Source organism: Microtus ochrogaster, chromosome 18 (genome assembly GCF_000317375.1).
Source record: "Microtus ochrogaster isolate Prairie Vole_2 chromosome 18, MicOch1.0, whole genome shotgun sequence".
Taxonomy (NCBI): Eukaryota; Metazoa; Chordata; class Mammalia; order Rodentia; family Cricetidae; genus Microtus; species Microtus ochrogaster.
The window spans coordinates 13,077,218-13,102,665 of NC_022020.1; the positions used below are offsets into that span (position 1 = coordinate 13,077,218).

At 38.4% G+C, this 25,448-nt stretch overlaps 1 protein-coding gene across 1 annotated transcript in view; it reads left to right on the forward strand.

Moving 5' to 3' along the window:
- The window catches only part of Asxl3 (ASXL transcriptional regulator 3), a 146,115-nt gene that overhangs the window by 62,431 nt on the left and 58,236 nt on the right, over positions 1-25,448 (forward strand). Inside the window, exons 6-8 of the mRNA XM_026783578.1 lie at positions 2,448-2,565; positions 3,550-3,669; positions 14,478-14,641. Of these exons, the coding sequence (XP_026639379.1) occupies positions 2,448-2,565; positions 3,550-3,669; positions 14,478-14,641 (402 nt within the window). The remainder of the gene's footprint in view (positions 1-2,447; positions 2,566-3,549; positions 3,670-14,477; positions 14,642-25,448) is intronic.

A 25,448-nucleotide genomic window follows, 5' to 3' on the forward strand; every position in this document is an offset into this window, starting at 1 on the left:
ATTTAAAATAATGTGTATTGAATATTGTGTGTGTGTGTGTGTGTGTGTGTGTGTGTGTGTGTGTGTGTGTGTGTTTCCAGGGGCATGTGCCTATGTGCATGCATATTAAGACCAGAGGAGGATGCTAGGGGTCTTCCTCTATTGCTATCTGCTTTATTCTCTATCACACAGTAATGGTGTGTGGCTGTGTATGGCTTTTACGTGGGTGTTTGAGGATTCAAACTCAGGTCTTTACCCTTGCATAATAAGTACTCCTGGTCACTGAGCCATCTCTCCAGCCCCAGTACTTGTTTTGCAAGGGCATAGCAAAGAACTATGTATGCTTCTCATGTACTTAAAATTATTTTGGTTTTTATGTTATGGATGTACTTTGTGTTTCCTAGAGTACTAAGTGGGGCATTTCATCATCTTTAAAAATATTGTTTTGGGAGGCATTGTTTAAGCTTACATGTTTATGAAATGTCATTTGAATAAACACCATGTTAGTTTTTCTTTATCCCACCTGACAGTAATTCACAATAGCCATACCTTTTATTCTCGTATTCCATCTGCCATGGTTTCTATCCAGTTAAATCTTTGGCTGTAGAATTCACTCAGCTCTAGAAACTAAAGGTGTAAATTTTTCTATGTTTTTATTATTACTGATCACAGATTGTAAAAGAAGCATAGCATCTTTGACTTTCCGTACAGAGATCTAGGCAATTAGTTAGTTGATTTTTTAATAGTTAATCAACATTTTCCATAATATAATCCCCTAACATCACATGCACACACACAGAGGGTATTTTTAGAAAGTTAATATTTCTCTAAGAGAATTTGAAATTGATACCTGTACTCATAAAGATTCATTGCTATATTTACTGGCCACCATTATTCTCTTATGGAGATTGCCACTGTGGGTGAAAAAGACTTCAATTGTAATTGGAAGCACTGATTTTCCTAATTCTTTTGTATTGTTAGGCTAATGTCTATAGAGTGCTTGGCGTGCTTATATAAATGATGAGAAAGATTTATGGAAGTATGTTATACAATTTATGTCCAATTATATACACAGCTTGAAGAAAGAGTAAATCCTTAAATACTTTATAGCACACATGGCCTCATTAAATCTATTATTGACAGCAGGCTAGGTGAAATGAATGGTTAATATGAATCTTTGTATCTCAGGTTCCTCAACAGTGCCTGGGATGTCACAGAAACTATAAACATAAGAATCCTAGGGGGTAATCTTTAGTAAATACATCATTTATAATAAATTCTCCAGCTCTTCCTTCTGTCATGTGGCTTTAAATCTTATCTGAATTTGCCTCTAAGTATTATTTAATTTTTCATTTCTTTAAGTATGTGATTGCTAAATCTTACGGTCAACAAGTCAAACATACAGCTCATATACTGTGTAAATAAGATTACATTATTTTTGACAGCCAAGGAATATAGAGTCAAGGCAGTATTTCAGGAGATTATGACAACTGTTAGTCAAAGCACATTAATCATTTAACTGAGACATTGTAAAATTAGTAGAAATTGCACACAAACCAGGAATAAAAAGATTTGAGACCAGTTCGTGGCCAGCCTTTTAACCTTTTGAGGAATTTCAACATTCCTACAGCTTCAGGTTTTAATGGCTTTTCCTGTTTCGTGTGCTTAAAACCCTTTTTATTACAGGTAATTTTCTGCATAAAGCGATCTGCTAGATAAAGCTGTATTTCAAAACTTTTAAATGCCTTTTATTATATTACCATCACCGTGATGGATTCATTTATGAATCACAAAGCTTTCCCATTTTGAAGAGACTTATTCTCCTATCTATTTTTTCTTGGATTTGCCCAAACCCCGTCATGTTCGTGTTCTGAAGGTTAATGCCAAAGTCAAGCAGACAGAAGCCAAGGGCTGCAAGCTTTCCAAGATTAGGACTGATTCCCTTCACAGAAATAAATGATTCCTGCCATGTTCGCTGATTTTGTGCAGCGCTCCCCACGGCTGAGTGAATGCATCAATACAGTAGTCCTTACATGCCGTACATACTGATGACACCCGGTGTTAACTGATTGACTGAGCAGCGCTGGAGACGAAGCACCTGCAAGAGAAGTGCAGACACATATATTTTTATCCTGGTTTTGAAACATTTATTTTACATTTATTTTACTTGGGAGCCCTAGTATCAAGTTCTATTGGCTTTCAAGCCACACTTCTAAGGTAGAATAAACCATTCCGTGGTGTTTTGTTATCAGAATTAGACCGAAAATGGCCTCAGGCTTAAACCCCTTTGCCAAAGCTCAATTTTCTGCTTTGGAGGGAAAATGGACAGAGGTGATTGCTAAGGATTCTGACAAGTCAGGGGTTCTGGGGGACTGAAGATAGTCATGAGCAAGTGGATCATGTAATTCAATAACCAGAAATCACTGTGGATACATTTTTATGTTATATTTTATTATCGTGTTTTATAGGCTTTGAGGCAGCAGCAGAAAAGAAGAAATGGAGTCTCAATGATGGTGAACAAGACTGTTCCTCGTGTTGTTTTGACACCATTAAAGGTGTCTGATGAGCAGTCGGATTCGCCTTCAGGTAAAGATGGCCAGTTCCTCCCGGGAGACTTCCTGACGGAGAGAGATGGCTTTTTTTTTTCTTTTTCTTTTGAAATTGAAAAGATACTTTCATGTAAGGGTCAGTTTTATATATAATCTATAACATATATCTGTCTTATAGATGTGTACATCTCATTGATTTAAAAATGTGGAACATTTCCCAGTTGTGGTGTCAGAAAGCCACCAGCCTATTTGTCACCAAATGCCTTAATTTGCTAATGTTGGTAGGTGTGAGCAAGTGGGTCCTGATTCTGGTGGGTTTGCTCTGCTTCCATTAGCTTCCTCTTGAATGTTGAGCTTGACTTCTGGACCACATGCTGGCATGCAACACCATGGGAAGGAGTTTTTTCTCGGAGTGTGAATTTGTTTTTCGTGCTTGCTGCAGAGCCTAGCAGCCCTCATGAGCTTCTGTGTTCTTGCAGTTTTTGCAGCATCCTTTTTACCCCCCCCCCCCCCGTGAAGCCCTGACCTGTACTTCTCATTTGTCTCTGGCGCTTTATCAGCTGTGAACTCTCGCATTCATTATGGACGAACGTTCGCGTTTTTCTGTTCCTGCTTTAGCATAAAGCTGTTGATTAGGGTCTGGTTCTTCCTTTTCTTTCAGTTCCTTCTTTCTTCATTTTCCTCTCTGTCTGATATCATCTCTAAATGGCATCGCAGTGTTGAATCTTATTTGAGTATTTTTACAAATATCCGACTCTTTTATTTAAAAGCTATTTGATCAGTGAGTGCATGTCAAACTCTGCTATTAGGCCATCTGCTCCTGCTTTTTTGTCCAGGTTGATTGATTGATTGGCCTATTCTCTTTATATCCAATAGGGGAATCAGATTGTAGCTAAGGTAGTATATTAGCTCAGGAAAAGGAAAAGGAGATTATATCTGTGGTTCTTAAAACAATTTTAGATGTTTCTTGTCAAGGACAGGGAGAGAAAGATAATGGCATAATAACTATTTCCTTTTTTAGGATCGGAGTCTAAAAATGGGGAAGCAGACAGTTCAGATAAAGAAATGAAACATGGGCAAAAATCTCCCACTGGAAAACAAACAAGCCAGCACTTAAAACGCTTAAAGAAGTCTGGTTTAGGTGAGTACCAGTTCACATTTTAGAGATGTGTGTTTGTAATAAATAAATAAATAGAGCTTTTTTTAGTTGTGAAACAGGAAACTGAAAGTATCCTTCATTCATCTAAACAAAAAAAAATGCTAAACTGGGAAGCATTGTAGTTTCAGTTGGGTCTCAAGCTTGTAGCAAAATGTGATGTTATTGGGTAAAGCAGAGAATAAAGACAGCAAAATTAATGTGAAGTGTGTATTCAGGTAATTACCTGTATAGTCAGGATTTTCTCTAGTGTACAATGTTGTATCGTGGCCTCCCTTTATTAGGGTACTCTAGGCTGAGGAAAAGGAGGCTCTTCAGAAGCATGCATTGAATTAAAGAATGTGTTGTCATGGGGTCTGCTACAGTAGGGTTGCCCTGCCTTGGTTTTTGTTTGAGATGCTTGAAATATTCAGTAGTACCTGTCTACAAAATTGAAATGGTGTACAATCTCCGAAAGGTATGGGGGCCACTGTCCAGGGGTCTTGCTCTTAACAATGGATTTTGTCCCGAATGCTTGCTTTTGCTTTAATAAAGACCTACAATGAGTGCACAATGAGTGCGCTGAAGTGTGACAACTAAGACAAATACGAGTGTTCTCTGAGCTGACTATTGCAACTCATGCCATCCACACTCCTTGTGTAGCGACCTGGGCCCACTGATCTCACCTTTGAATAGACACAATGATGATGTAACCTAGATAGAACATTAGGATATTTGAGAGAACACTGTGATATTATAGTGCTCAAATATCTCAGTGGATAAGTGCCTTCCACCAAAGAGTAAGGATCTGAGTTCAGATCCCCAGTGGATGCAGGAGGTCTGGTCATGGTCTTGCATGTCTGTAACCCTAGCACTAATGGGGAGGGTAGGTAGAGAAAGGCACATCATAAACTTGCTGGTCATTCGAGTCTAACCAGTCAATGAGCAGCAGCGTGTTCAGTGAGAGACCTTATCCTTAAAAGATATAGTGAAGAACAAAGAAGACATTGCATGTCTGCCTCTAGCTTCACATGCATGCATACCCATATGACGTGAGGGTATGCGTGTGTGCATGTGCATGTCCACATGCTGTTCCAGTCACCCCTGTTGCCACGACCGCCCTGTACACACAGGGATATTGATGAGGTGATCAGTAGAAACACTAAACTTACCAACCTGAACATTTTCTTACTGTACTTGCCACCTGCTTGGCAATGTAGGACTCATTTGTTTTACAGAGTTTTTCTTTTTGGTAAATTACAGCCAGTTTTTAAATGGTTGATTGATTGGTTTGATAGCTTTATTTATTGCCTACTGTATGTTAGAAAATTTACTAACTCCTGGGACATGCTTTCACTAAAAGGCATTGGGATAGGATTGGTGAATCTTTATATAAAATATTGTGGGAAAGGAGTAGGGATTTTTAATTTAACTCTTTAATATGGCCTGCTTATATATTCTCTATCATTTCTAAAGTTTTTTTGTGGTTATTTCCCATAACCCAAAGTATGTCTCTGTATGTTGGGTAATCACCATGCATACATACATACTGATAGGTTTTTCTGGTCTGAATAGTTTAAGTAGCTCCTAAATTGGGAAATTCTGAATGTCTTGTACAGAATGACATCTGAGCCACATCTACACACATAATATGTATGAATATATTCTCAGGAGCAAACCAGAAATGATTTAAAGATCAATGACTTTGATTAAAAAGAGTGTGCTATCCATGAACTGTAGCACACCTCTGTAATCCCAGCACTTGGGAATTCAAGCCTGGAGCTTTGCCAGCATTTCAAGTGAAATGCTAAGGGAAAACCTAACCAGCCATGATTACATGGCAAGGCTATCTTTCAAGGCAAAACAAAGCCGGGTGGGTGGTGAATGACTTTGATTCCAGTACTCAGGAAGTAGAGGCAAGCAGATCTTTGTGAGTTCATGGCCAGCTAGGGCTACATAGTGCATAGTATCACAAAATTAATTAATTGATTAATAATCCACTACAACTTCAGCAAAATGAATGCAATACAAGGACAGTATGCTATCTTCCTTGGCATGCCGAAATTTGGTCATGCTATGTTATCAGAAGCCCCAGCCAGGTCTTGGATATTTTCCATCAGGAACTTGTGTGTTGTGGTCATCACCTTGATGTCCACACTGAAGTAGACTCAGAACTGCTTTGGGGTTTGTTGCTTTATTGTTTCTCTTTTACTTTGAGGGTCAACTGAAATATGGGTGGCAGGCGGTTTCTCTAAGTAACCGTGCACATCACTGGCCATCTCTCATGTTTGAACTTGTGCTGGAGTAGTTTCTTGGACAATTTAGCTTCATGCAAGGACAACATAGTAGAAATAATGATGTTATTTTCTCGGAAGGCTGCAGAGAGTCATAGTCCACGGTTAATGGATTGGTTGACCAGATGTGTCAACCTTTTAAGGCTGGGACAGGGCATTGTCCTCTACAAAGTTTACACTTAAGGACTGTGTTCATAATTAAAATATTAATTAATTAGCTTTATTATTTTATGTTGAGCTCTATTGAAAGCTATTCTGGACCTGTTAGTTAGACTCATCTGCTTAACTTTTGATGATTTGTCTCATTTAATTTTTTAGTTTTATACAATAAAATGATTTCCATTTTCAGTAAAAAAGAAAAGAAAACAACCTCAGAACCAGAATGTTAAGAAAGCTAAGGCATGCACATCTGCAATCTGAACAATTCGTGTTTGACAGACTTCAAATGGCAGGTGGACCCTGTTACCAGTGCCTGTAGTCATGATGGGGGAACCACCCCCTTCTATATAATCTGAAGAGTCTGACTAAGTTAAAGTGCAGGCACTCTAGCTGCGTGTGGACAGAGAGATAGCTCTTGGCATACCCTGTTTCAACCCAAGGAAGAAACTGGTAGGATTGAAAATGGGTCTGCTCAAGTAGAAACCAGGCAAATGCTAACAACCTGTGATCACCAGGGAAGCAACTGTGACTGCCTAAGCTACCAAGCCTCTGAACAGAGTGGCTTGTTTGGTGCAAATGAAGTTAGCGGTGCTCACTAACCTCCTATTATACACAAAAAATATAAATAAAAAAATGAGGGAGACATAGAGGAAAGAACCCTCAGGCTGACCATCTTCTGAAAACCATCTCATTCAGATTTTAACATTATTTTTAAAATTTTTTATTATATTAATTTACTGGATGGTGGCGGGTCGGTGCACACAAGCCGTGGCATGCATGTGGCCAAGAGAGGACAACTTCCAGTAGTTGGTTCTCTCCTTCTACCATGCACTTCCTGAGGGTGGAGGGCAGGTCTTCAGGGATGGTGACAAGCACCCTGACCTGCAGAATCATTTTCCCAGCCCACACAGTGATTTTTAAAATGTTCCATTAGAATTAGAATGTTTGGCATTCTCTTTATCATGGTATTGCACGCTCTGCGAGAATAGAGAGAGATTGCCCTGGCCTTCCTTGCCATCCCTGCACACCTTTTTATCCCTTCTGTTTGGTAGCTGCTGCGAGAATATTGGGCTGATGAATGAGTGAGTATGTCAACTGAATGTGGTCTCAAGTCAATCCAGATAAATGAGGAGCAAGTTTTCAATGACTTTCTTTTTTTTTTTTTTTTATTGAGATCTGCATTTTTCTCTGCTCCCCTCCCTGCCTCTCCCCTCCCTTCTCCAGCCCTCCCCCAAGGTCCCCATGCTCCCAATTTACTCAGGAGATCTTGTCTTTTTCTACTTTCTACTTCCCATGTAGATTAGATCTATGTATGTCTCTCTTAGTGTCCTCATTGTTGTCTAAGTTCTCTGGGATTGTGATTTGTAGGCTGGTTTTCTTTGCTTTATGTTTAAAAACCACCTATGAGTGAATACATGTGATAATTGTCTTCTATCTCTCTGGATGAATCTGTGTCTTCAAGGAAGAGCATCCTAAATAAACTCATGTGTAAGTGCAGAATCAGAGGAAGGAATGCCCCCTCCCAAGCCATTGGCCAGTCAGCCTGGAGCACCACTCTTACCCACGTCTCCCTCCTGACTCAGATGCACTGCAGTCTCAAAACTGGCTTGAATCTATGTTCCCTCCTTTCAGTATGGGTAGCAGTCTTCTGTGCTGAAGCTATTCTAAATTAGAACTTATATCACACGTTTCTTCTAATTTAAATTAGTGATGATAAAACAAAGTACAGTCAAAATTGGGCTTCAAAGTAGAAGCTTAAATTTTAATTTTTACGGTAAGATTCCCCTAAAGGAATAAAAAGTCACTTCTAATCATCCCATTTCCACTTACTCTCCCTCCCCCACATGTGCTCAGCCTTCTTCAGAACTGACAGCAGTATCGTAGCAGTCAGTGAGCCTGGATCAAGGGTGTCTGCCATTCAGATAGCTTGCTGGACATTTTCTCGGTACCACCATATGAAATTATGTTCATCTACCAATGATGGATTCTGTGTTATATATCTATCAGTTGACTTAAATATTTTTTTTTTTTTGGTTTTTCGAGACAGGGTTTCTCTGTGGCTTTGGAGCCTGTCCTGGAACTAGCTCTGTAGACCAGGCTGGTCTCGAACTCACAGAGATCTGCCTGCCTCTGCCTCCCAAGTGCTGGGATTAAAGGCGTGCGCCACCATCGCCCGGCAGACTTAAATATTTTTTTTGTTGTTTCTTCTCCCTCCTCTCTTTTGTGTTTCCTAATTTCATATATCTTACACCCCTAGGTAAAATGTAAGTGACGTAAGGTCAGGGACACTGACCTAAACCAATTTTTAATTGTACTTTCTACCGAGTCACACAGTAGGAGTTTAAAAGTGTTTGCTAAATAATTCCAAGCTTTTAATGGATGTCTCTGAGGGAGTTTTAATAATGTCCTCATTGAACCCAACTTCTGGGATTCATTCCAACATTAATTTTTGTTGTTTAATCTTTTTGTAATAAATAATCAAAACTCTGCTGGTTTTAAAGATGTTCCTATTTTGAAAAATAAATTTATGCAGAAAAATAAAAATGAAAATTGGATGATAATTCTATGTCTCATTCAGATATTCTCAGTGTTTTCTGAATACTGTTTGGCATTCCTTAATGTTACATATTTTCTCAGAGATTATACATACCAAGGCTCTTTTTTAATTAAATTACCAAGTTTAATTAATTTTTGGATAAATGAAAAACTTCTTTTTCTTTTTTATTGAAAATAGATTTCTTTCATACATTATACCCTGATTATTATTTTCCCTTCCCCAGCTTTTCCCAGATTTGTTCCACCTTTCATTCCATCAGACTCCACACCCTTTCTGTCTCTCCTTAGAAAACACACAGACATTTAAAGAATAACAAGAAAATAAAACAAATCGGAATAAGACAAAGGGAAGAAAAAGACCCAAAGAAGAAGCACAAGATTCACATGTAGATGCAGAGACACATGTTTTTACACACAGGAATCCCCACAGCACATGGGAACGAATGCCATTATATATATGCAAGGGAACTGTCGGGTATAGTTGAAACAAAGAACCTGCCAGTAAATTTGTTTTGTGTTGGCCATCTACTGCTGGACATGGGTCTTAAGAGTGGTTTGTATCCCCGCGATTATCAGTCTCATGTCTCTTAAGAGAGAGATGAAGTAGGGAACATGGAAAGCTGAAAACCTCAAATGTTAAACACTGCCTTAAGTTCTATCCATAGCTCTCCAAAGTCAATAAAACTGTGACAGCCTTGGCCATGCCATCAAGATGGCTGAGCAGGTAAAGATGCCTGTTGCTAACCATGTTTTGGGTTTCTTTAGACATGGGGTACACTTACTTGTTTGGATTGGGCCTATCTTCTTGTTTGTCAGGTGTGAAGTGTGTGTGTGTGTGTGTGTGTGTGTGTGTGTGTGTGTGTTCCTTCTGGGTCTTTCTCGTGGAACATTTGACACCTACTTCTTGCGTATGTTGCATCGGGAAGTTTGAATCTAAACCAGCACACTCCTCCTGATCCATAAATGCAGGTACCCAAGTGGGATGTGACTGCAGAACTCTCGGAGTACATTACAGCAGGGGATTAAATACCAGGGCCTTGGCTGGACACATGCCCCTAATTTTTATCACAAAATGGACCCTCTCATGTAGCGCTGAGTCTTTCTGTGTCTTCCCTTGTCTTCTCTGTTTGCCTCTGCTGTCATAGTGCTCTAGGCAAAGTGTCTAGGAAGTAGACACTAAAGAGACTTCATACTTTTCCTTCTGTGGACACTGTAGGGACATGTACAGTGCCAGCTTTAATGAGGTAAGACAATCATATATAATTGGATTGTTCTTAAGCCAATTAAGAATACATGTGTGAAGATAGTTAAAATGGAATTAAGCATTCTTATAAGAGCAAATTTGGTTAAGCTGTTCTGTCTTTTCCTCAGAATTATAAAATATAGCTTCGCTTAGGTGGACATTTTGAGCATACATCTTTAGTTGGTTTAGTCATAAATGACTCTGTGCCACTTGGGAGAGAGGGGTAGTGGTGATTCCTCCTCCTCTTCCGCCTCCTTCCCCTTCCCATAATTCCTCCTCCTCTCCCTTCTTCCCCGTCCTCACTCTCTTCTTCCTCCTCCTTCTCACCTTTCATTAGGAGAGGTTGGCATAAAAATAAAGTTACCTACATTACATTAATTATTAAGCTGTTTATATTTTGCTCACTATATGTATGTGAGAGAAATCCTACTGATAACTTTTATGTTTAACTATTTTCTATCTTAAAGTTAACTTAGGAAGTGTATAAACTTAAAATAGTTTAGGGCTTGGGGATGTGGTTGAGTGGGTAAAGTGTTTCCTGTGCCAGCCTGAGGACTTGAGTTTACCCTCTAACACTCATGTAAAAAGCTGGCCATGAAGGCCTACGCTTAGAATCCCATCCTGTAAGGATATGTGGGGTTCGCTGCCATGTAGCCTCGCCAATTCCTGATTCTCTACCATCAGTGAGGAGAAACTCTCCTCAAAATATGAGGTGGAGAGCAATTGAGAAAGACATCCAGTGTCAATTCTTGTTTCCCCCCAAATGTACATACATGTACATGTGTACCCCCACATATATCAGTATGTGCATACAATAAAATCAGTTTATCTTTATTCAGCAATATTGTCAAAAATCCACAATACTGTATTGGTCATTAAAAAAATCTACTTTTAATTATGTCTGCCTATTAAATCGGTCCTGTGCCTAGAACTGTGTCCCTGTTTTTCATTACTATTTATGTTTATGCAGTTTCTTCTTAGGAATTTCTAACTTCATTAGCTTCATTTTAAAAAATACAACCTCTTCATATTGATAGCCATTATTATTTCTTTCTAGATATGGGCCTCCACTTATTTTTATGTGGTTAACTCCTTTTTTGTGTTTTTATTCAGTGATTATTTTATTAAATTCATGATTTGAGCTTTTAACTCTTTCATTTTGAAACTTTTCCCTTCTTACTCTAAAATTAGGAATTTAATTTTAAAATCCATTATCATAGTATTTTATAAATACTGGCTTGGTTTTTCTTCTGTCTTCTATAGACTCTTTGGAATGTCCAACCACGTACTAGATGTAGGGAGGCTTGAAGGGTAACTGGCCTTGGATTGTGAAGCTTAAAGCCAATCTTTTCCTTTGGACCGAGCGATGTGGTTTTAGGTTAATGCGTCAGTATTTATTGAGATTCACTAGGCAGTTGTGGTCTGTTTCCTTGCTATTCCTTGAGTGACGAATAGCGCGATGCCTGCACCTAGTAGCTTAGTGCAGGTCACTGTCTTTAGTTTATTGCATGAGAAGTGTTGATTTATAAGAGCTTTCTGTTTCTAAAGTCGCTTTTTAAATTTGATATGTTAGTTTTTTTCCATGTCTGTCGAGACTTCTACCACATCTGTAATGACAGTTTGTTTTCTTATTTCTCTCCCCTTTATGCTGTCCTGTTTATTCCGAGACTCAGGTTATTATTCCTTACACATGTCATGGATGTACAGTTTCATTCTCAGCAATGTTGTTTACATTTATGTTATCTTGTTGGTTCTTTTTTGCTGTTTTAAATTCATTATTAGTGTTTTTCAGTTTATCTAGGTGAATTTTTAACTATCTCTTGAAAGCAATAAATATATGTAAGTTTTTACATTTTAAATCTAATAGGAAAATTTGGTTGTGTTTGTTGTGATTTTCTTGGACTTAATTTTAGTTTTTCTTTCCTCTTTTTCAGTGCCTACTCTTTGACTGATGTTTTCCTTATGTTAATTAATTTGGAATTTTTTTCTTTTTCTGTTCTTCTGAGGCTTCTTTTAAATTTTTAATAAAACTTATTCTCAGTGCCCATGTTTTATGGATATTCTCATTACACATGTACCTTATTTCTCTATACGTAATTTTATTTCCACTCTGATTTAACTTCTGTTAGTCATTAGTGTTATTTCTTAAATTTAGTATTTATATAGAAGCACTGTGATTATTTGACTTTTAATTCACCATTCCTGCTACAGCTGTGTATTCTGTTCTTTGGTAGAAATTATTGGTCAATAACATCTGTCAGCAAGATTTTCTTAGGAACAGAATTTCTGTTTGGGATATTTAAATGTTCTTGGATGCTGCTGTTCTGAAATGCACAGCTACTGATAAAGTTCTAAGTTGATCTTTGTTTCCATTCTATCTTATCTGCTAGAAAGTTTCTGTTGATCTCATCACTGATTCTGATGATTATTTCTTGTATAAAATGGCTGCAAAGAATTTTTATTTTTGATGTGTGGACAGATTTCAACTGGGTGGAAATGGGAATGAGTCCACAGTCTTCATGAGATTTGGTGTTCTGCTTTAACTGAGAGCCCTTATATTAAAAATATCTCACTCAAAGATTTCAGGCATCACTTTCTGCCATCCTCTGCCTTTCTCATTCTGAAACAACTTCAGATAGGCATTCTGACTACGTATAGCAGCAGTCCCTGTAGTTCTTTGTTTTAATTTATTATTTGGAAATTTCAGTATGTGTATCATAGTTGGAGCAAATCCATTCAAATCCCTTCCTCCAACTTGCCCCATATACCACCACCATCACTTTTCCTTCCCAAATTCATGTGCTCTTTTGTTGCCTATATGCACACAGATGTAGGACCATCCATGAACACATGGGAAGCCTATCAGTGGTTACAACTATGAATAAAACAGAGCAAAAGCAAACCAAACAATTTTCTCTCCAAGTGCCATTAATTGCTGATAAGTTCTCACTCTACTCCACAAGACAGAGTTCCCAGCGGGTTAGTGAGTTGGTCCAGTCCCCGTGGCTGGGTAGTCATAGGGTCCAGGGCAGACCGTATACCATTCTTCTGCTACATGAACATAATATTATACTGCCTCCTGCATGCTTGTCTTTATACCCATAGATTACTTCTGTTCTCAGCCCTGTTCAGAGAAGCTCTTTTTACAGTAGTGATTAACACGGAGGCTCACAGCTGACCAATATGCCTTGTATTTTTGTCTTTAGTCTTTCTTTTCTATTTAATCATGTAAAACAAAGATCAACACATTGTGCGTTTATTTTCTATAAAGGACCAGTGAATAAGTAGTAGAGGTTTCACACTGCCCTGAATTTCTGCTACAGCTTTTTCACTATGAAGCATGTTGTGAAAACAAACCTAAACAGTCCAAAAACTACCAGCAATGTATGTGTCCTAGAACAGAGTGTACTGACCTTGATTCAATGCATACTCTATAATCACAGGTAGCTCAAGTACCCAACAATTGTCCTCCTGTTGTACAGACCAGCTGACAGTACCTTATAATTGATTGTTGTTTCAGTTGTTGTGATTTCCAGTTATGTAGTCTGCACACAGATGCCACAGGTCACCAGAGAGCCTTGAATTGTGGATTGATTTGGAAAAGTATATTTGCCCTACAGATCTTGCATCTGAAATTTTTTGTTTATTTTGTTTTGTTTTGCCAAGACAGGGTTTTTCAGTAGCTACAGAACCAGTCCTGGAACTCACTCTGTAAACCAGGCTTCTGGCCTTGAACTCACAAAGATCTGCCTGCCTCTGCCTCCTCCTGAGTGCTGGGATTAAAGGTGTGTGCCACTACCACTAGGAACAGCTGGAATTTTTAATCAACACTGCTTCTTAAGTTATTCTCAAAGACACCTTGAATAGAAATCTTGTAAAAATTATCTGCACTTACTGCTTGAAACATGGTGGGAACACACAACAGCTATTGCTGTCACCTGTTTATTAAAATTAGGAGTACTAATCAGGGATATAGTTCGGTGGGAGAGCATTTGCTGAGCATATTCAAGGCTCCTGTGTTCAATGCCTAGTACTGCAAAATAAATAAATAAATTTAAATGAGGTCTTGCTATCGTTGGAGTGAAGTTCTAGAGAAGATACATAAATTTTTGTTCACGTAAATGTATTGAAAATTCTGTCGATTTGTAATTTATAATTACTTGTACCCACATACTTAGGAGCCTTAGATATGAGGAATGCCACAAGTTCAAGGCCAGCTGGAATTTGTAATGAGCTCCAGGCATGACTGAATTGCATTGAAAACCTTCCTTGCTTCAGGAAAACAAAACCAATAAAAAATGAGACATTCATAATTACAAAGTTTTTTAATTGGACCTAATATTAATTAGCTAAATATTGATTGAAATATGACGGGTTGATATAAACCGTAATAATAAGGGTTCTGTTTTCTGATTTGGTCTCTGGAAATAATTTTAGAAGCAATGGAAATAAACATATTCCTGGATATATTCATGTTCAGTGAGTATGTATAGACATGTGTTGATGTGCATGTGTTCCTTCACTCTGTAATAAAGTCATACCTCTTGCTTTACCCATCACAGGACACTTGAAATGGACCAAAGCTGAGGACATTGACATAGAGACCCCTGGATCTATCCTTGTCAATACTAACCTGAGGGCATTAATAAACAAGCACACCTTTGCTTCCTTTCCCCAGCATTTTCAGCAGTATCTCCTGCTTCTGCTCCCAGAAGTGGACAGGCAGGTAAGTGGAGTTCTACAAGTTTCGTTCCCATCCCCATCATACAGTGCAATGGTTGTCTGTTGTCAAGGTGACTGGGTCTGATTGGATGGCTTTACGAAATGAATTATATAATTTATTTGTTCTGTTTAGTTACTGCTGCTGTTGGTTTAGTTCTTTAGTCTTCCAAAACAGAACTATTATTTTTAAAATTCTTAGTAATAAGCCTACTCAAAATTTTAATCACAGTACACTATAGTGGAATGAAGCCTTGCCTTTCCCACATTGGGAAAGGAAAAGAAAAGAAAATCAAGCATTCCACTATCAAATAAATCTTTGAAGTACCTGCTCCTTTGCTGAGAGAGAATAATGAAATTTAGTAATAAAAAAAAACGGTTTCTGAGACTTTATGTTAATGTTTCTATTCTGACTCCTTCCAAGTGGCATTTAAAATTTATATTTGCATTTTCTTCTAAGAGCTTATCATCAAGAATATTTTGCCTATAAATAATCACCTTTTATCTTTTTGCTATAACTAGAGATGTCCTAAATATATTTTTAGAAAGCTTCTAAAGTAAAGAAATACAAATATAGACATGTAAAAAGAGGCATCAATCAACTTCTAAGCTGTTCTGTTAGGGAAGAGAAGGGGAAAAAATCTTCACATAGTTTTTATTAAATGCTATCTTGAAGACATTTTTCTGTGATCTTATGGCATAATATATTCATTGTTCTGTAATTCTTATTTCAGTAAATTCTGACAATATATTTTAAGTTCATACACTTAATAATATATGGATAATTATGAATTTATATGTTGAATAGATACATCCATCTCTGAGCTGAATTATGCACCTTTGGTTCCATACTTCCATTCCTTTCTGAGTAACTTCGATAGTTTCTATATCGTTTAGTTTTGTACTAACTTGACTACCTCTTTTTATATAAATTTCATTTTGATAACTAATAGTTTGTTCAAATTCCTACATATTTCTTTAATACATTCATCTTTTCAGAAAGATTAATTTGACTTCAGATACATTTTATTGGGGGTTGCCATTGTCGAACCAAAAAATTAATAATCTTTTATTGTGACTCTGATATATTTTAGACGCTTTAAGGTGGTAGACAGTAAATGCTTAATCAGTGCTCACGTCATGAATGATTAAATGCACTCTACTTGGGTACATGTTCTTTTGATGAATTACCAAAGCATAAGGATAAATGGACAAGCTTAGACTAAAAGAAGCTCACAGAGTTTTTCTAAGCGCAGATACAAATTAATTGTCTTTCTTTAGCCTGCAAATACAGACAGAATTGGAATAAAATGGGTAGGAAATTAGGGAGAACAAAAATCCAGAATTACAAAATCAAGAGTTAACTAACTTCTGGGAGTTTTATAAGAAGAACAGTAGAAATGACTATGTAAAGACATTAGAAATAGAGCCTGGAAAATTCCTTGAAGTCTTTTGAGTAGAGGGTAATCTGATCACACCACTGCTTTTGAAGACTTTCCCATGTAATTGTCTTTGTTAGGTAACATTTCTCCCCTCATTATTAGTGTATTCTGATTGTACAAAATGATGATTTCCCTTATTTAATTTCCCTTATTTAATGCATGTGTAATAGCATTTATCATATACATGCTCCTATCATCTGTCAGACCCTTGACCCACCTCTTGCTGGCCGGCTTTCTGTTCGCAAAGGGTCTCCCTTCTATCTCATGTCGTTCTAAGAGCATTACTTTTTAAGAAAGTAATTTCTCAGAACTGCGAAGGAATGCCAAGCATGGGAAACATGAGAGCAGAAATAATCAGTACTCTATTTTAGTTCCCAAAGTGGAAGAATGGAGAGGTTCACTGAAATTAAAAATGAAGAAGCTATAATCATTGTTATTCTTGTTCTTGTGCTCCTCCTCCTTTTCCTCCTCCTCCTCCCCCTCCTCCTCTCCCTCCTCCTTTTTCTTGACCTCTTCCTCTACCTCCTCAAAAATATATAATTTCAGTTTTGATTCATAACCTTTGAAGGAAGTTTTAGGGAGGAACCATGGATAGTCATTTTATTTGTTTGTTTGAGAATGGAATTCAGGAGTCAAGAAAAACTTTGGAAATTTATTTATTAGCATATACAGTTATTTTTTCCACTTGGTCATGGATGTGATTTATCTTGTTTACAGTAAGGTGTAGCATAAACCACATCCACAGTAAGTACTGGTGAAATAAATAACAAATTGTCTTAGATTTAACTAAGGATGCACTAACCCAAGAGACCATGGTGTGAGCCTGATATTTTATTCAAGCTACAGCAGTTTCTCTTACTCCATTTATTTCCAAGCTACTGTAAGAAAGAAATATAGATGAATTTGGCACAATACCCATTCGTGAATAACATTTAGCCCTTTGGGAGATTATTTATTCAGAAATATTTACAGAGCATGCATTGAGTGTTGCTTACTTGATGAATGAAGAAACTATATGTGATTTATTTGTGTGGGTCGGCGTAACAGCAGAAAACCTTACATTGTAATGCAATGCCCTTCTTTATAATTAAGGAAAAAGATTAATGGATGTATAGGTCTACACCAAATTTAGCAAGATGACTGGGGCACATAAGTGTCAAAACAGAAGCATAAAGTCCTCTAAAGTCACTGAAAATGGAAACAGTTAACCCAAATGCACTCTGTAGTAGGGACAAGCGGTGAGGTTGAGCCTAAAGCACTGGAAAGCGCTTTTAAAGTAACAAGCATCTTCCAGAAGGAGAATGTGGCATTTGCAAACTGCCCACCCAACTTTCCAGTAGATTCTGTCCTTCAGTGTGACTGACATTGTCCAGAGAGGAATCTAGGATACCATGAAGAAGGACACCTTGCTCTGCAAGCATTAAGTCCTGGCTGCAGGCTAAATAGATTTTTGAAGTTTTGTGTCAAACCGGTGGTAGCCATCAAAGGTTTTTCAATATGGTACTGCTCTCTGAGTTTAGCTTTAAAGTTTCCAAATTGCTACAACCTGGACTAGAATGAGCGGGGAAGGCTGAGGAATGCAATCTGATTACGTCAGTTTATTTGGGCCCATGAAGGATCTATAATTATATGAAATCCCTTGGAGTTTTATTGGATAAAGACTCCTACCCAAAGCTTGAAATTCCCAACTCTCATGTTTTGCTTCCCTGAATATTCCAAATTTATGCCTCATTACCAATCTAAAACAACCCTGTAGGATCCCTAACCTTGGAGTTCATTACCTGATTGCATCCTTAAATACAAAAAGCTAAGTCTTATCTTGCCACTGGCAGCTGCCATGAAGTCACCTCTTCATCCCCATGCCCTTCTGCGTTTCCCCCACCCTGTTCATAGACCTGGTTGTCTCCAATCATAATTTAATCACTTCTAATTGTTTTATTATGTTGTTACATCTAGTTGACATTTGAATTTACTCTTCATATCGTATACTGCAAGTAACAGAAAATCCATCTAAACTGACTTAAACTTTAAGGGGATTTATTGGTTCTGGTATGTAAGATAACAGGCGTTAGTGCATTATGACATGCTTTTGGTTATTGATCTTGGGGTTCAGTTATTGTGAAGGAGCCATTGCACTATTTGGCTAAGTAAATTTTGTAAAATAGTTGATGTTTTAAATATGTGTCCCATTGTGATAGGATCACTATCTGAATAAAAAAAAATGAGTGTTTATCTCTTGTCACACTTTAATGGGGAGAATACATATATCCCAATATTTAGAACAAAACACCAAGATTCACATTCATGGTTGCTGCTGAGGTCACCTGATTTCTTATCCAATCATGAGTGCAGTCAAGGGAATGAAAGACACAGAAAGGATTGAGCTAATGAGAGCTTGCTCTTTGACCAATGTTTTCACCACTACTGCCATGAAGTTGTACACTTGTTTTAGGGTCAGAGACACATTGAAGTTCTGTTTCTAAGTTGCATTAGAGGGTACACAGTAGGGATGAATAGATGCTTGCTACATGATTAACCATACCCTCAGAAGAGAGGGTAGATTGAGTTTGCTTTTGTAATACATTGGATTGAGACACTTCCTCTATATGAAAGGGGTTCTGTCTTCAGCTTGAGACTCTAGGTGTTGAATTGGGTTAAGTTGACAGAATTATTTATGTAAACTCTGACATGCAATGACAATGGGAGGTATCTTAGTCTCTACAGGGGAAACTGCACGTTGAAGGGTGTTCATAGAAAGAGTAAGGGAAGGCATGGGGCATGGAGAACCTCTTCAATGTAGAGGTTATAGTTAGATGGAGGGAAGGAGGGTAAGAGGTGGGAACTAGAGACTATTAGCATTTTGAAGTACAGGTAAAGGAGGCTCTCCACTGTTACTCCCAGAAACCTGAAGAATTCACCCTAGACTTTTACAGACCGTGAATCCGAGCAAATTAGGATTTGTGAATTGAATTCTGAAAAGATGTCAGAGCTAGCTGGTTTATGAAAAAGAGTTGGGGATTGTATCAAAGATACCAGAATATAGGCTGCAGCAGGAGGATGAGGAGGAAAAACTGTGATCAGAATAAAGCAGGACTCAAAGGAGATTTTCTGCCCATTGTTTTTACTTGTCATACATAGGAATATATAGGATTATGGTGAATTTCTAGATATTTGATAGCATAAAAATGGATCCTGGAAAGTGGTATATCTTTACTGTAAACAAAATTAAGTTTGAGACTCTTAGGCCACCTCTGTGGAGAAATGGGTCCCCACTCAAGATCATACAACTTCAAGACTTAAGGCTGGGGGGGTCACTGACAGTTTAAAATAATATTTATATATGATGGAAATCTTAACTCTGTGTGGCAAGTCTTTGCAACAGGCTTTAATTGTGCTAGAGTTCTCATTTGAACTGGGGAGAGGGTTCTATTGGATTCTGGGTTAAGAAGGTTCCTCCCACTTCTTCTATGCAGTTTATAGCCATACCTCCCCGAATGGGCCCAGTCTCGGTCGTTCGCACACCCCTGGAATTTTCATGACTTTATGTCCTCTCTCAGGACCAAGAAGGGGGATCCTTGGTTTTTCTTTCAGCTCCATGCCTTCACCCTCATTTTCTCTGATTTTCCTCAAAAGTAAACCTTAGAACAAAGACTGCAGTCCTCCCAGGGTTGTTACATTCCCTTCCTCCCTTTCTTCCTTGCCCTCTTCTCTGTCTTATCCTTTATACCCCTCTGCATCTTCCTCTTTTCTTCATTATCTTCCTCCCTTTCTTCTTTCTCCTCTTTCGCCTTCCATTCCTCCTTCTCTAGTCTCTAAAATAGCCATAAACGCTTAGAAGGTACGTTTCAGAGTGTTTCTGGGCTGGTGATTTACTCTTCCTCCCACCCAATCTGTTAGGATATTGCAGTTAGTAGAGTCTATATGACAGCAAAGCAGAAAGGGCTGTTTAGGCAGAGGAGGATGAGTAGGAAGAGGTGAGGAAGAGAAGAGATGAGACCAGTGGGAGCTGGACCAAAAGTACAGTGGCATATATGTATGATAAAAATACAGAAATGAGTTCTTTCATACTATAGACCTAGTGTAAACAGTGGAGATCAGAGGATTAGAAGCAATGATTTTTTTGTGATTTGAATTCTACTCAAATTTAGCCAGGACTCCCGGTGAGATCTCTTTGATCTACAAGATCACGTACAGACCCATAACTATATTGAGTGTAGCTGCTGCTCTCCTCTGTCTGCAGTTGACATTAGTCTTCCCATGATACCTTTGAAGACTGTAAGCCAATATGGGCTGGTATAGTATTTCCTTGTGATCAGATTCAGATTACAGACTTTGGAAACAGGCAATAAATGAATCTGGGTTCTTGCATACTGCTCCCCAGTTTCCCTAATGAAAAACTTACTGCTTCCCTCTTTGAAATTAAATAGTATTTTTGAGAAAGTTAATTTTAGCCATGTAAATATCCTGTTGCTCTTCAAACATCCCACTTACTAATTCGTACTTGTACAACTTTGTGGCTTTCTGTATTTAATCGGTTATTATGCTTAAATTATCCCATGTCTGGGGAGTAGAAGACCATTAAAAGGGATTCTGGGCTCTTAGAACTGTCCCTGTTATTATCTGATCTCTTCCTTACTATGAAGCATACCAAGGTCAAGGTGGTCCAGTTTCATTTTGTACATTCTTGGTACCCGTCCAGGATGAACTTTACCACCAGGAGACCAGGCTTTCCTTTAGTGCAAGCTGGAATCCAGAAATCCAGATTTCATCACTGGTGTGCTCTACAGATGGGGCATTGCTTCTCCCAGATCTGGGACAGATTTGGGAAATACAACTAGACACAAAATACATATGTTCCTGCACACACGTGGGACCATCTCTTTAACTCTGCATTGACTTCAGGAGCATCATGTAGAGAAGTATGAATCTGGTATGTGACCAGTACAAAATCCACATCTACATCTCTCTCCAGATGTAGCTTTTGCAAAGCATGAATTCAGACTGATCTAATTTAAACTGGTTCATCCTAGTGTTACTCTTTCAAGTTGTCTCTCTTCTCTGATAGTGAGGTAATGGCTTCTCATTATACATAATATAATAAAATACTTGATGCCATCTTCATGTAGGCAGTCATTGTTCTGCATTGACCAGGTAACCTTCCCATGTGGATCAGCCCTTGGCACACTAAGGCCCTGACTTGAGGACAGGCCTTACCACCTATTCACCTACATCATCTGGCCCCTTCTCTGTCTTAACCAGCTACACGTCAGGATACTCCTCCATGCAGGTACTTCCTCACCAAGCCCAAATTTGAAACTTCGGTCCAAGTGCAACCTTTACTGACCTGCCCCTACTCCACTGCATTATGTTCTGTTCTGTTGCCACACTGGACCCTCCTCTTACTACACACACACACACACACACACACACACACACACACACACAATCATGCACTCACTCACTCACTCATATACACATAGACACATAGAGGGGGGATATCCACAGTGGTGAAGTAAATAAAGAAAGAAGAGTGAATCTAATCCCTATATCTGCCCTATGTGACCAGTACAGGTGGTATTCTTTATCCATCCCTGAAGGTAGGTCCTCACCTCAGACCCTTCTCTGTGCAGAGTTCTGGAAGCAACTCCTCTAGCCACATCAAGCCACCATGGCACACTATTAGTCCTGGCTTACTGTACTATCTTCTGTGAGTTTTCTGCCTCTTGTCTGTGACTCTGCAAACTTTGGATTCAGCATTCTCTCATCTATGGTTCAACCTTGAATGAAATGAACTATCTGTGCTTGCTGGTACTCTTGATGGATAGACCTCTTAGGTGTATGGGTTGCTGGCTGCTCTGCCCAGGGCCTCACACATGTCAGGCAGATGTGCTGCACTGAGCTGTACTTTCGGGTACTTGACAGGCTTCTTTTGGTGTGCAGTTGAATTATTTGGCCATAAGCCAATCCTAGCTTTTGGAGTAGGAATAGGTTATATATAATTCAAATAATTATTCAACCAATGTTAATTTCATATTTATTTATGTATGAGGCTCTGCTAAGCACTGATGACTTAATGATTAAAAGTCATATTTCTTGTCCTGAGAGAGATGGAAAAGTCTGTTATCATGAACTTAGGCTACATTGGTGTTGTATGCATCTTGCAATGGGAACCTAAAGGAACTAATTATTTTCTGTGGGTAGAGGGGCCTAGAAAGAGATATGCATGTATCAAGCAAAGAATCATGGAGAAAGTCCCAAACAGAGGCAAAAATATTTGTCAGCAATAGTACTGAGCACTTACAATGCTCAGCTTTCCATATATGCAATCATTAGCCCTTACAATAAAGCTTTACATAGTGTCATTTATCCCCAGCTCCTTGCCTCCTTTGAGCTTGAAACTCAAGGCAAGAACCAGAACAATTTAACTTCTTCCAAGTACAATTATGGGAGTCAGACTCTGAAGACCAGATAATCCAACCCCAAGTTCATGGTATTTCCCCTCAGGGTCTTCCTTGTCCCCAGTAAATAAAGCAGAGAAGGTAATGAGGTCTATCTGTACCTGGGAAGGTGGGGAGATCAGGTGAGGACCTTGAGCTATGAAGTTAAGAATGTCTTCAGAAAGATATAGGGGTCCCTAAACAGCTTAAATTAAACCTGGATTTTTTCATAAGGCATGGCATGAATAGGTTTACATTTAGAGCTTTGGAAGAGAAGCAAGGGAATAGAGGATTGAGGTCCCCACCCACTGTTGTGTTAGGCCATCTTCCTCTTGTTGCTCAGGCAGTAAGCCTGGGCTCTCTCTTATGCCTTTGCTGTCATCTTTGATCAGGCGAGCTCACTCTCACCCATCAGAATCCAACATTACTGCATTACAAAGGACTTTGTTTTTCAACTAAATTTGTTTTTTTTTTTTTAACAATTCCACTTCTACATAATACAATCTGGTCCCTCTTATCACCCCGCACTTTTCTTATCTCTTTCAGATCTGTTATCCCTGACTTCCCTACAGGTTCTTTCCCCATGTTTATGAATTTTGCCTTGTTTGGTGACTCAACCCACTAAGTTTCCCGAGGGCCATCTGAGTGACTATAAGTATGGAACTATTCTCAGTGGTTGAACATCTATGCATTCTGACTCCCCTCCCCAGGAATCCATCAGTAGCCAAGAATTTAGCAGGTAGAGGTTTAGCCCTATAAGCCCTCGCTTTATCCACAGCTGTTAACATTGAGCAGACATGATATAAGCAACCACATGCTGTGACATCATGATTTCAATGGTTATATTATGGTTAGAAGATAAAATTTTGCATGTATATCACTTTTTGATTGATTTGCCTTTTAAGGAGGCCTCTTTAGTTCTGTCATATGTTTCTATTTATTTTCTTCCAAATGTGCATTGTATGCTTCATTTGCATAAAGATTCCAAAATAGTGTCTTTATATGTTTAATGTGTGTGGCACTTAAAAAGAGGGTCAGTAAATAAGGATGACTGAATGGGTAAATGAACTAAAGGAAGAATAGATTGATGAATATGTGGGTAGATTAATGAATGAAAGAACTAGGTAAATTAATATAGGAACAACTAGATGTGTGAATGGGTAGATTAATGAATAACTAGGTGAAGGAATGAAATGAACAACTTTGGCCAGAGATATTACAGAATTTAAAAATAACTAGATTCATAAGGTATAGAATTAGATTAGTTGATCTGCTGTAGCATACTATAACAGACCAAGAGTCTCAAAGAATCAAAAGAAAATCTTTTCTCATGGTTCTGGAGACTTGAAAAACTGGTATATGATTCTCCAATACCTCTTACTGTCCTTGGTGCAGAGATCAGCCTTCATGGTGAGAATGTTCTCCATCATTCCTTCTTCTTCTGTAGGTGAAGTAATACTAGACTAGAAAAATCTTCTTGGTGCCCTCAACAACACTGAGAGACCAGTCCCAAATAAAAATCACATTGTAGGGATGGAGAGATGACTCAGTGGTCCTGAGTACTTGCTGTACCACCAGAGGACTTGAGTTCAGAATCCAACACTCACACTGGGTAGCAATTCCAGTTCCAGGGCATCCAGTGCCTTCTTTCTTTTCCTCTGCAAGCAGCTGCACACACAAGACAGGCACAGATATACAAATGCATAAATGCAAATAAGAATCTTTAATTAAACAATAGTCACATTGTGATTATAACCTCAACAATTTTAGAAATAAAATTTTGGACATTTACTAATTGGATTGAGCGAAGAAGAGTTTAAGGATATCAGATATGACTTCTTATATAATTGAGAAAGTAGGCTTCAACATGTTTTGGCCTAAATAATGAGATTACTGATGAGGGAAATTAAAAATAGAAGAGATGTTTCTATTTATTGACCAAAGTTTTAGAATTCAAGGAGGCTGGATTATAAAAGAAAGAAAAATAAATCCTATATGTATGAGTAAACCTAGATCTCAACAGGTATTAGAAAAGTTCTGTTCTATAATTCCACATGTCCTCTCTCCAGGCTTCCTTTATTTATTTATCTTTAGACAGTCTGGATTTGGGAGTTCAGACTGGTTTTGAATTTGTGATCCTTTTGCTTCAGCCTCCCAGTAATAGCTGAGATTATAGCTTGTAACACAAGGGCTGCTAAAGAGAAGGCTGTTAAGGAAAGTATGTATGTATGTGTGAGAGTGTGTGTATGTTTGCATGCGTGTGCACATGCATGTTCTTACATGAACATGCATAATGCATGCATGTACTGATTCCTGAGATCAAAGAGGATCAGGAAAACAGTGCTGACATAATTAAGTGTAGAAGTGCAGTGCAAAGTGATTCTGTCTTCTCAGAGCGTGGAGATGTGTGGTAAGGCAGCATAGTGGGCCAGCATAAGGATTTAGTGTCCCAAAGGAATTGACAACTGAGGCCAAATGGTGGTTGACAAAGCTCTTCTCCTTACCTGTTTTCACCCCAACAATGTGAAATAATTTCTTTGCAGTTACCATGGTAACAGATGTGCCAAAACTTGGCTTTCTCCAGACTAATACAATTTTCTACATCTCAATGACTTTGTGGTGGGAGAGGGCAGTTTTTGAGATTCCTGACTGACTATGGGGCTCAGGCTAGTAAGGTTGAAAGGGTGGAACTGCACCAAATGAAAGTGTGGGAAGAAGAAACTGTAGGTTTCGAGGAAGAAAAGTATGTTAACTGTGAAGTGTCAACGTGCAGAACAGCACAGTTTGAACATGATCAACTAGATAAACATAAATCACAGTTCTTCTTTTCAGTCACATTAACTTTGATTCTGACATCAAGGGAGAAAAACCCAGAGGGTCAGGGTGGTATTACCAGGGAAAATGAAGAAGTAGAAGTCACCCACCCTTCATCCAG